Source organism: Conger conger, chromosome 3, assembly GCF_963514075.1.
Source record: "Conger conger chromosome 3, fConCon1.1, whole genome shotgun sequence".
NCBI classification, from domain to species: domain Eukaryota; kingdom Metazoa; phylum Chordata; class Actinopteri; order Anguilliformes; family Congridae; genus Conger; species Conger conger.
In genome coordinates this window covers 82,250,469-82,262,968 of record NC_083762.1, presented here as the reverse complement: position 1 = coordinate 82,262,968, position 12,500 = coordinate 82,250,469, and the positions used below count along the sequence as shown (strand labels likewise).

Below are 12,500 nucleotides of genomic sequence, written 5' to 3'. Positions count from 1 at the left end.
CTGTACATTTAAAAGTTTATTTATGGAATAGTGTAGAAAGCGTTCTGCAGTTTGTACAGTGACAGACTCATGGATGACGGAGCCCTGCTGCCCCCTGCTGGTCAGGTGTGTAAGTGCGCCCTCAGCACCGCATTCAAGAGACCGTTCAGCTACTGGAGCTTTGAAACATCATTTCAGTTTGAGGCCGTGTTTCTGATTGCCTGTGCTGTATTGGGATATTTTAGATCCAAAATTTCTGAATAGCAGCTCTACAGTGGCTAGTATGAGGATATTAACAGGTTTGTGGTTTAAAACAAGAAAACATTTCTGAGCAGCAACTCGTGGTCCTCAAGGGCTGAGAACTGCTGGTTTTCCACCCTCCCTTTACCTGGGAGTCAGGTGTGAAGAGAGTCTAGCCGGTCAGCTGCACTAATTACCTTGGAGAAAAGAAAACCCTGGCTGGAGTTGCATTTGAGGGCCCGGAGTGATGATTTATGTTTTCAGAGGCCATATGCATGAAGACATTGGTATTATAGCATTTATTCACAATTTTAAAATGTTTTATTTCATAGCTGTACTCCTCCCCTGCCTGTCGGATGAAGCTGTGACTATCCTAAAAAACCTTCAGAAAGTAAAACTGTCCCTTTAGCTCTCCCACCCGCCCTCCCCCCCCGTAACCCCAGTGGTACAGTCCAAACCGCCAGTGCTGACACACTGCCTGTGAGTGACACACTGCCTGTGAGTGACACACTGCGTGACACACTGCCTGTGAGTGACACACTGCCTGTGAGTGACACGCTGCCTGTGAGTGACACACTGCGTGACACACTGCCTGTGAGTGACACACTGTGAGTGACACACTGAGTGACACACTGCCTGTGAGTGACACACTGTGAGTGACACACTGAGTGACACACTGCCTGTGAGTGACACACTGCCTGTGAGTGACACACTGCCTGTGAGTGACACACTGTGAGTGACACACTGAGTGACACACTGCCTGTGAGTGACACACTGCCTGTGAGTGACACACTGCCTGTGAGTGACACACTGACTGTGAGTGACACACTGACTGTGAGTGACATACTGCCTGTGAGTGACACGCTGCCTGTGAGTGACACGCTGCCTGTGAGTGACACGCTGCCTGTGAGTGACACACTGCCTGTGAGTGACACGCTGCCTGTGAGTGACACGCTGACTCCTGTCCTCTTCAATTCTGGATGTAGTGTAGGGACCGAAAAATAATCACCATGGTGATGATAAATAAACAATGCAAATGTAGTTCAGCAAGCGCATCTTCTGTGAAGGCGGTGCATCACTCAGCGGTGTGACCCCCCCTCTGCACCCCTGACCCCCCCCCTGCACCCCTGACCCCCCCAGCCCCTGAATTCCACCGGGCTAGCGGAGAGGTTTCACCTCCCTGGTGTCTGAATTCTCATGCAAAAGAAATAGACAGCTTGAGGTAGTGTTACAGTGTTACATTGTGATTTACAGTCATATGAAGGTTACCAGTCATGAAGGTTACCAGTCATGAAGGTTACCAGTCATATGAAGGTTACCAGTCATGTGAATGTTGCGTGTAGACTGAATGATTTGGGATCAGAATCAGACCCTCAAGAAATTGTGCAACTGGACAGAATGGAAGGGACCAAAATAATCTACCCCTCACACATCTGGGGCAGGTGTATTTACCCCAATCGGGGGCAGATATATTTACCCCACACAAATCTTCAGGCAGGTGAGTATACCTCACTTGGGGGCAGATACATTTACCCCACACACATCTTGGGGCAGATGTATTTACACTAATCGGGGGCAGATATATTTACCCCACACACATCTAGGGTAGGTGAGTATACCCCACTCAGGGGCAGATATATTTACCCCACACACATCTAGGACAGGTGTGAATGGGTGAGGAACAGCGAGACAGGCAGGGCAGCAGGGAGAGAGGAGGGAGAGTGAGGGAGAGCAGGGAGAGAGGAGGGAGAGGAAGAGAGGAAGAGGAGGGAGGGAGAGAGGAAGAGAGGAGGGAGAGGAAGAGAGGAAGAGTGAGGGAGAGAGGAAGAGAGGGAGAGGAGGGAGGGAGGGAGGAAGAGAGGAAGAGTGAGGGAGAGAGGAAGAGAGGAAGAGTGAGGGAGAGAGGAAGAGAGGAAGAGTGAGGGAGAGGAGGGAGAGAGGAAGAAGAGGAGGGAGAGGAAGAGAGGAGGGAGAGAGGAAGAGAAGAGAGGAGGAGAGAGGAAGAGAGGGAGAGGAGGGAGGAAGAGAGGAGGGAGAGAGGAAGAGAGGGAGAGGAGGAAGAGAGGAAGAGTGAGGGAGAGAGGAAGAGAGGGAGAGGAGGGAGAGAGGAAGAAGAGGAGGGAGAGAGGAAGAGAGGAGGGAGAGAGGAAGAGGAGGGAGAGAGCGAGGAAGAGAGGAAGGAGAGTGGTATATACAGACGTGATGTGAGTCCCCCTGTTATCCCTGAATATCACAGAACCCCTTTCCCCTCACACATGAGATCTGCTGAGATGAGAAGCAGCAAAATATTAAAAGTTAAATTCACAAAACCTCCACATACCCCCCCAAACCTCCACATACCCCCCCAACGCGGCGAAGGAACACGGTAAAAAAGGGAAATTAACATACTGTTGAACATAACAACATATACTGAGAGTGAAATGCATAGTAAACCAAACAATAGAAAACATTACAATATTTAAATAATATTACAGTTCTACAGCTATCCAATCCCCTGCAATGTCTTCTCTGGCCACAGGGGGGCATGGCATGGTTGAAAAAATGAACAAACACATCAATTTCTTTTAAAGCATGTCTCCATGGTAACAATAGACCACAGACCACATTGGTTGTTTTTCTTTTTTAAATTACGTGACCACAATATACGAAATGTACAATCCTGCTAAATAACACGATCTCTACGTGAGAAAACACCTGTCCAAGCAGCAGAACCAAAATCCCTTTTTTTTTTCTTCTTTTGTAGTCATTGTCATGCACTAAAACAGGTACAGCTACTCTCTGCCACTAATTCAATATACATCACAAAAAAACAGAAACAGAAAAATAAAATATTCCCACTTTACCTTCTGCATGTCATTTTTTTTTTTTTGGAAAACAAAACTCAAAACGGCAAAAAAGAAAAATAAGTGAAGAATTACATCATCATCATCACTATGCTTTATATTATCATCATTATTATTTCCCATTAAGAAGCTTCTGTGATCAGACAGCACAGCTGTCCTCGATGAGCACAGAGGAGGGGGGTACTGACACTGACCTCTCACCCCCCTGTGCTGTGGGGGGGGAGGGGGGGAGGGGGGGCAGACAGGAAGAGACCTTACCGGGCTGGACCAGAACCCGACCAAATGCCTGAACTTCCCCAAAAACACCAAAAAAGAGACAGGCCACTCAGTCACACTGAGGCACAGCAACACACCTACAGTCAAATATAGGCCCTGCTCGTTCCCATGGTGACAGAGAAAGATGCTGGGGCCTGTAGTTACAGCCCCGCCCACACTGTCCTGTTTAGGGTTTTGGGGAATGGGGTGAAGTCAGGGGTGCTTATTAGGATAGGGGCGGGGTTATTGTGATAGGGGCAGGGCTTTTGTGATAGGGGCGGGGTTATTATTATAGGGGTGGGGTTATTTGGCGTAGTAGGGTCTCAGTTATGCATCTGCTCGAAGAACTTGTATGTGGGGTTCTCATAGCCGTTCTGCTGCATCTTACACAGGTGCCTTTCCTCAGGGGTCACCGCTGCGTCCACCTGCAGATAATACCCCAACATTACACACATATTTACCCCATTACACACGCATTTACCCCAACATTACAAGCGCATTTACCCCAACATTACACACGCATTTACCCCAACATTACACACCACATTTACCCCAACATTACACACGCATTTACCCCAACATTACATATCACATTTACCCCAACATTACACACGCACTTACCCCAACATTACCCCAAATGAAGAACAGTGGTTATTACCCCAAAATTACCCACAGGCCCTTGACATTGACAACACACTAACCCTAACCCAACCCCACTCCCCCCACCTCACCTTTCCCTCCCTCTCTCACCTCTATCACTCCTTACTCCCTCTCTCTCTAACCTCTATCACTCCTCTCTCTCTCACCTCTAACACTCCTCACCCTCTCTCTAATCTGTATCACTCCTTACTCCCTCTCTCTCTAACCTCTATCACTCCTCACTCTCTCCCCTCTAACACTCCTCACCCTCTCTCTAATCTCTATCACTCCTTACTCCTCTCTAACCTCTATCACTCCTCCCTCTCTAACCTCTATCGCTCCTCACTCTCTCACCTCTATCATTTCTCACTCACCTCTATCACTCCTCACTCTCATCTCTATCACTCCTTACTCTCTCATCTCTATCACTCCTTACCCCCTCTCACTCTCACCTCTATCACTCCCCACTCTCTCTAACCTCTATCACTCCTCCCTAGCCTCTCACTCCTCACTCTCATCTCTATCACTCCTTACCCCCTCTCTCTCTCACCTCTATCACTCCGTGATGAATGGTGGTGTACTGCTTCTTCCTCAGCATCACCAGGGTGATGACGATGACCGTTGCTATGACGACCCCGCCCACCATCAGCCCAATGATGGCGCCCTTATTGGAACCAACGTCCTCCGCAAAGAACACCTGAAACAGACACCTGCCAATCACCTGAAACCGATATCTACCACCGAGCACATGAAGCCGCAGTGCACACTGTATGTGTGTACATACAGAACAGCGCATACACTGTGTGAGTGGTAGATATAGGAGTGTAACATTATGTGCAGAAGTGTGTATAATGTGTGTGTATATAGTGTAGGAGAGAGTGCGTATAGTGTGTCTGAGTGCATAGTGTATGTGTATATTGTACCAGTTTCTGATGATGAACCTCATATCCAGCACTGTGTCTCTCCTCTGCCTCCATCCTGAGCTCAGGAACCTCCCCAAACTTCAGTCCCGAGCCTGAGACAAAGAGAATGAGACACAAATACACTATACACACACATATACACTATACACACACACATATACACTATACACACACATACACTATACACACACACTACACACATACACTATACACACACACTATACACACACACATACACTATACACACACTATACACACACACTATACACACATACACACACACTATACACACACACACCTGGTCTTGTGGGAAGTCCTCTATCTGGGGCAGGACGCACATCTACAGGCTCAACTGGAGAGAGAGAGATTACAGGTTATGTAATAATATGTAATAGTTATATATTATGTTGTTATTATTATGTTATGACACATACATGAACACAGACCCCCCCCCATGCAGGTGATACAGCTGTATATTTGCAGAAGCACTTCAGAAGGAATGCACTTCCGGTTTGAACCTCCTCTCTAAGGAATCGCCACCTTAATGTGGTGGAGGGGTTAGTGTGTCCCGGTGATCCTGGGAGCTATGTTGTCGGGGGCACTAACGTTAGCCCCCAGTAGGGTCTCCCAAGGCAAATCAGTCCTGGGGGAGGGACCAGACTAAGAGCGATTCAAAGACTCCATGACATGGCCTCACAAGTACCAAGACACCTCGCCCGGAAAAGGGAAACCGGGGCCCCCTTCTGGAGTCAGACCCAGGAGGGGAGCTCGTCGGTGGCCGGGCCTTATCCCATGGGGCCCGGCCGGGCACAGCCCGAATTGGTCACGTGGGGCCGCCGCTCTGTGGGCTCACCACCTGCAGGGGTCGGCATCGGAGTCGGGTGCTTTGCCCAACGGGCAGTAGGCAAAGGCAGGGATCCGGGCGTGCTGATCCGGGCGTGCTGATCCTCGGCGTCGCAGACTGGTTCTGGGGACGTGGAACGTTCTGGTGGGGAAGGAACTGGAGCTAGTGCGTGAGGCAGAGCGGTACCAACTAGATATAGTTGGGCTCACCTCCACGGACTGGTTCCGGAACCAAACTCCTGGAGAGGGGCTGGACTCTGTTCTTTTCTGAAGTTGCTCAGGGTGAGAGGCACTGGGCAGGTGTGGGAATACTCACAAGCCACCGGCTGAGCACCACTGTGTTGGAGTTCCACCCAGGGAACGAGAGGGTCGCCTCTCTGCAACTACGTGTCGCTGGGGGGAAAGCTCTGACTGTCGTTTGTGCTTATGCACCAAACGGCAGTTCAGAGTATCCGGCCTTCCTGTCACTGGGCGGCATCCTAGAAAGGGTGCCACCCGGAGACTCCATAGTTCTGCTGGGAGACTTCAATGCTCACGTGGGCAATGACGGAGAAACCTGGAAGGGGGTGATTGGGAGGAATGGCATGCCAGATCTTAACCCGAGTGGTGTCTTGTTATTGGACTTCTGTGCTGGTCATGGATTGTCGATAATAAACACCATGTTCGAGCATAGGGTAGCTCATAAGTGTACTTGGTACCAGAGTACCTTAGGCCAAAGATTGATGATCGACTTTGTGGTCGTATCATCAGATCTGCGGCCGTATGTCTTGGACACTCGGGTGAAGAGAGGAGCAGAGCTGTCAACTGATCACCACCTGGTGGTGAGTTGGATCAAGTGGCCAGGGAGGCTGCCGGACAGACCCGGTAAACCCAAACGTGTAGTGAGGGTGAACTGGGAACGTCTGGCGGAGGCCCCTGTCCGCGAGGTCTTCAACTCCCACCTCCAGAGGAACTTCTCACGCATCCCGGGAGAGGCTGGGGACATGTGGGCCATGTTCAAAGCCTCCATTGCAGAGGCGGCAAGCAGGAGCTGTGGCCAGAAGGTCATCTGTGCCTGTCGGGACGAGGGACGCCGTCAAACTAAAGAAAGACTTTTCGGGTTTGGCTGGCCTGGGAGTCCCCTGAAGCAGCAGACAGGTACCGGGTGGCCAGAAGGGCTGCGGCTTCGGCAGTCGCTGAAGCAAAAACCCGGGTATGGGAGGAGTTCAGGGAGGCTATGGAGAAGGACTTTCGGTTGGCCTTGAGGAAGTTCTGGCAAACTATCTGACGACTCAGAAAGGGAAAGCAGGGCTTGTCTCAGGCTGTTTTCAGCAGGGGAGAAGAACTGCTGACCCGGACTGGGAATGTTGTTGGGCGGTGGAAAGAGCACTTCGAGGAGCTCCTGAACCCAAACAACATGTCCTCTGTAGAAGAGGCAGAGCCCGAAGACTCGGGGCAATCTGCACCTATATCCCTGGCGGAAGTTGCTGAGGTAGTCAAAAAGCTCCTTAGCGGCAAGTCGCCGGGTGTGGATGAGATTCGCCCTGAGATGCTGAAGGCTCTGGACATTGTTGGGCTGTCTTGGCTGACACGCCTCTTCAGTGTCACGTGGAGGTCGGGGACAATACCTGCAGAGTGGCAGACCGGGGTAGTGGTCCCCATTTTCAAGAAGGGGGATCAGAGGGTGTGCTCCAATTATCGGGGTATCACACTCCTCAGCCTCTCCAGGAAAGCTTACTCTAGGGTGCTGGAAAGGAGGCTCCGACCGATGGTCGAACCTCGGATTCAGGAGGAGCAATGTGGCTTCCGTCCTGGTCATGGAACAGTGGACCAGCTCTTTACCTTGGCGGGGTTGCTGGCGGGGTCATGGGAGTTTGCCCATCCAGTCCACATGTGCTTTGTGGACTTGGAGAAGGCTTTCGTCCGTGCCCCCCGGGGAACCCTGTGGGGGGTACTGCGGGAGTATGGGGTACCGGGGCCGTTGTTACGAGCCATCCGGTCCCTGTATAACCAAAGTGAGAGCTGTGTCCGCATCCTCGGCACAAAGTCAAGCACGTTTCCAATGGGTGTTGGACTCCGCCAAGGTTGCCCCTTGTCACCGGTCCTGTTTGTGATATTCATGGACAGGATCTCAAGGCGCAGCCGAGGTGAGGAGAGTGTCCGGTTTGGTGACCTCAGAATTACATCTCTGCTTTTTGCAATGACGTGGTTCTGCTGGCTTCATCAGACTGTGACCTTCAGTACGCACAGGAGCGGTTTGCAGCCGAGTGTGAAGCGGCCGGGATGAGAGTCAGCACCTCCAGCTTCTGCAGTAATGCGGGCATTGCACCGGACTGTTGTGTCGATTTACCGGTCGATCTACATCCCAACCCTCACCTATAGTCACAAGCTTTTGGTAGTGACCGAAAGAACCAGATCGCGTATACAAGCGGCCGAAATGAGCTTCCTCCGTAGGGTGGCTGGGCTCAGCCTTAGAGATAGGGTGAGGAGCTCGGACATCTGGAGGGAGCTTGGAGTAGAGCCACTGCTCATTCGCGTCGAAAGGAGCCAATTGAGGTGGTTCGGGCATCTGATCAGGATGCTTCCTGGGCGCCTCCCTTTGGAGGTTTTCCGGGCTCGTCCAACTGGGCGGAGACCCCGAGGTAGACCCAGAACCCGCTGGAGAGATTATATATCTCTCCTGGCCTGGGAATGCCTCGGGATCCCCCAGGAGGAGCTGGAATGCGTTGCTGGGGAGAGGGACGCCTGGAATACCCAGCTTAGCCTACTGCCACCGCGACCCGACTCCGGATAAGCGGGTGATAATGGATGGATGGATGGATGGACTTCAGATGAAGACCCTGTATGTACAGTGTGTGTGCCCCATCATTCTGGGTGTGTGGAGTACTTGTAAATGGTCTGAATGGTAAATGGTCTGCATTCATATAGCGCCTTTATCCAAAGCGCTGTTGTGTGTATAGTGTGTGTGTATATCATGTGTGTATAGTGTGTGTATACAGTGTATAGTATGTGCGTATATTTTGTGTATATAGTGTGTGTATATTGTGTACCGTGGTTCTGGGTGTTGGCCAAACACTTAAATGTAAACAGTGTATACAGTGTATAGTATGTGTGTATAGTGTGTGTGTATAGTGTGTGTATATTGTCTATAGTGTGCGTATAGTGTGTGTGTGTATAGTGTGTGTATAGTGTATAGTGTGTGTGTATAGTATGTGTGTATAGTGTGTATAGTATGTGTATATTGTGTACCGTGGTTCTGGGTGTTGGCCAAACACTTAAATGTAAACAGTGTATATGGTGTATAGTGTGTATATAGTGTATAGTATGTGTGTATAGTGTGTATAGTGTGCGTATAGTGTGTGTGTATAGTGTGTGTATAGTGTATAGTATGTGCGTATAGTGTGTGTATATTGTGTATAGTGTGTGTATGTTGTGTACCGTGGTTCTGGGTGTTGGCCAAACACTTAAATGTAAACAGTGTATATGGTGTATAGTGTGTATATAGTGTATAGTATGTGCGTATAGTGTGTATAGTGTGCGTATAGTGTGTGCGTATAGTGTGTGTATAGTGTATAGTATGTGCGTATAGTGTGTGCATATAGTGTGTGTATATTGTGTATAGTGTGTGTATGTTGTGTACCGTGGTTCTGGGTGTTGGCCTGGCCGAAGCTCTCGGGGTGGATGAAGCCCCGCCCCTCCTCGGGCAGAAGCAGGTCCAGGGCGGCGGTGCTCTCTGGTTGGTCGGGCATCAGAGCGTCATTACCATAACTGACCCGCCCCTCACTCTGCAGGGAGGACACCTGGGCTGACACCTCCACCTGCTCCCTCCTCATCAGCTCCTCTGGAGGGAGGGAGAGGAGGGGAGAGGGAGAGGAGGGGAGAGAGAGAGAGGAGGAGGGGAGAGGGAGAGAGGGAGAGAGGGAGAGAGGGGAGAGGAGAGAGAGGGGGAGAGAGGGAGAGAGAGGGGGAGAGAGGGAGAGAGGGAGAGAGGGAGAGGAGGGGAGAGGGAGAGGGGGAGAGGGAGAGGGGGAGAGGGAGGGAGAGAGGGGGAGAGGGAGAGAGAGGGAGGGAGAGAGAGAAAGGGAGGGAGGGAGAGAGAGAGGGAGAGAGAAAAGAAAAGAAGGGAGAGGGAGAGATAGAGGGAGAGAGAAAGGAAGGGAGGGGGGAGAGAGAGGGAGGGAGAGAGAGATTTAGTGAGATTTGGGCTGAGTTAGTGACCCTGCGGCTCTCCAGGGCCCTGGGTTGGTGAGGGGGGGGTGACTCACCCACTTGGTCCTGTATCTGCTCTGCGACCCCGGGCACCTTGTACAGCAGCCCCAGGGACTGGTTCATCCTCTCCTCTATCACCCTCAGGTGGGTCAGGACCTGGGGTCACAGGTCAAAGGTCACAGCTCCACACCACTCCCACACGACAAGAGGAATAATCACAGGATCTCTCTCCTACCTGGGGGCGGATCTGAGTGGCCTTTTTGGGGTCCACCATGCGGACGTGCTCGAAGTGTTTCAGAGTGTGCTGCCGGTCCCTCTGCTCCGCACGGACGTACTTCTTCAGCAGCGTGAAGACATGACGGGGCTGAGAGAGAGAGAGAGAGAGAGAGAGAGAGAGAGAGAGAGAGAGAGGGGAGGGAGAGAGAGAGAGAGAGTGAGGGGAGAGAGTGTGAGAGAGAGAGGGGAGGGAGAGAGAGAGGGGGGAGAGAGAGGGGGAGAGAGAGAGTGAGAGATCAGGCTACAGCACTAGAGTGAGTGATAGAGCTATAACACAAGGAGAGCAAGAGTGTGTGAGTAAATGTGTGTGTGTGTGCGAGGGTGTGTGAGTGAGTGAGTGAGTGTGCGTGCGAGTGTGTGTGAGTGTGTGAGTTAATGTGTGCGAGTGTGTGTCTGTAGCGCAGTGAGAGTGTTACCCTGGCGGGGTGGGTCTGTAGCGCAGTGAGAGTGTGTGTCTGTAGCGCAGTGAGAGTGTTACCCTGGCGGGGTCGGTCTGTAGCGCAGTGAGGGTGTTACCCTGGCGGGGTGGGTCTGTAGCGCAGTGAGAGTGTTACCCTGGCGGGGTGGGTCTGTAGCGCAGTGAGAGTGTTACCCTGGCGGGGTCGGTCTGTAGCGCAGTGAGAGTGTTACCCTGGCGGGGTCGGTCTGTAGCGCAGTGAGAGTGTTACCCTGGCGGGGTGGGTCTGTAGCGCAGTGAGAGTGTTACCCTGGCGGGGTCGGTCTGTAGCGCAGTGAGAGTGTTACCCTGGCGGGGTCGGTCTGTAGCGCAGTGAGAGTGTTACCCTGGCGGGGTCGGTCTGTAGCGCAGTGAGAGTGTTACCCTGGCGGGGTCGGTCTGTAGCGCAGTGAGAGTGTGGGTCTGTAGCGCAGTGAGGGTGTGGGTCTGTAGCGCAGTGAGGGTGTGGGTCTGTAGCGCAGTGAGAGTGTGGGTCTGTAGCGCAGTGAGAGTGTTACCCTGGCGGGGTCGGTCTGTAGCGCAGTGACAGTGTGGGTCTGTAGCGCAGTGAGGTAGGTCTCCAGCGCGCGGCGGCGGCGCTCGTCCAGCTGGGCCTCCACGCGCTCCATGTGCGTCTCCAGCAGCTGCGTGCGCTCGCTGGCCGTCTCCCGCTCCAGCCCCTCCACCCTCTCCTGGAACCTCTGCACCGCAGAAACAACCTAACTATCAAATGAAACATCAAACCCAAGAAAGCCTATTTTCCCAAAAGCCTTGTGCTCCAACTCCCAGTTTCAGCAGGAAAATAAATCCCCCTCAGGCTCAATGATGACAATGATGCACACAGTGGGGTGCGCAGTGGCATATAAGGCCAACACTGTCCACTATGCGGCAGTCTTCCTGGCACCACAGTGCATATGTCTGTGTGTGTGTGTGTGTCGGTGTGTGTGTGTGAGTGTGAGTGTGTGTGTGTGTGTGTGTGTGTGTGTGTGTGAGTGTGAGTGTGTGTGTGTGTGTGTGTGTGTGTGTGTGTCGGTGTGTGTGTGAGTGTGTGTGTGTGTGTGTGTGTGAGTGTGTGTGTGTGTCTGTGTGTGTGTGTGTGTGAGTGTGTGAGTGTGAGTGTGTGTGTGTGAGGGTGTGTGTGTGTGTGTGTGTGTGTGTGTGTGAGGGTGTGTGAGTGTGTGTGTGTATGTGTGTGTGTCTGTGTGGGGGAGGGTGTGAGTGTGTGAGTGTGAGTGTGAGGGTGTGTGTGTGTGTGTGTGTATGTGTGAGGGTGTGTGTGTGTATGTGTGTGTGTCTGTGTGGGGGAGGGTGTGTGAGGGTGTGTGTGTGTGAGTGTGTGTGAGTGTGTGTGTGTGTGTGTGTGTGTGTGTGTGAGGGTGTGTGTGTGTGTGTGTGTGTGTGAGGGTGTGTGTGTGTGTGTGTGAGGGTGTGTGTGAGGTGGTGCTGAACCTGAATGACGGCCTTCTTATCAGCTCGCGGCAGATTCTTAGCTTTCCTCTCTGCCTCCTCCCACTCCCTCATCACCTGTGGGAGAGAGAGGGAGGGGGAGAGGCAGGGAGAGAGAGAGATGGGGAGGAAGGGAGAGAGAGAGAAAGATAGAGAAAGAGAAGGGGGGAGAGAGAGGGAGGGAGAGGTGTCTTTTTGTGAAATGTCTTTGGAAACACTGGGGCTACATTTCAGTGGTAATAAACACTGAACTACACACAGCCAGTTTTAGCCCTGTTCAGAAACTGCCACACAGTCTAAAACAAAATGACAGTTTAGACATGACAATTTAAATTACTTTTTCCATGGGAATAAATTGTAGGTTGGCTGAGCAACAAAAGTTATTCTGAAATCATTCTAAAACCGTCTCATTGGCTGATGATTAGTTTATTT

The 12,500-nt window shown here is 51.7% G+C and overlaps 1 protein-coding gene across 3 annotated transcripts in view; it reads right to left on the bottom strand.

Moving 5' to 3' along the window:
• Window positions 1-1,442: 1,442 nt before the first annotated feature.
• Window positions 1,443-12,500, bottom strand: part of LOC133123356 (amyloid-beta A4 protein-like) — a 29,476-nt gene continuing 18,418 nt past the window's right edge. For all 3 annotated transcript variants that reach the window (XM_061233757.1, XM_061233758.1, XM_061233759.1), the window contains 9 exons: window positions 12,072-12,146; window positions 11,141-11,323; window positions 10,146-10,274; window positions 9,967-10,066; window positions 9,342-9,542; window positions 5,178-5,231; window positions 4,880-4,971; window positions 4,507-4,653; window positions 1,443-3,742 (listed from right to left, as the gene is read on the bottom strand). In XM_061233757.1, the coding sequence (XP_061089741.1) occupies window positions 3,641-3,742; window positions 4,507-4,653; window positions 4,880-4,971; window positions 5,178-5,231; window positions 9,342-9,542; window positions 9,967-10,066; window positions 10,146-10,274; window positions 11,141-11,323; window positions 12,072-12,146 (1,083 nt within the window). In that variant the 3' untranslated portion in view covers window positions 1,443-3,640. The remainder of the gene's footprint in view (window positions 3,743-4,506; window positions 4,654-4,879; window positions 4,972-5,177; window positions 5,232-9,341; window positions 9,543-9,966; window positions 10,067-10,145; window positions 10,275-11,140; window positions 11,324-12,071; window positions 12,147-12,500) is intronic.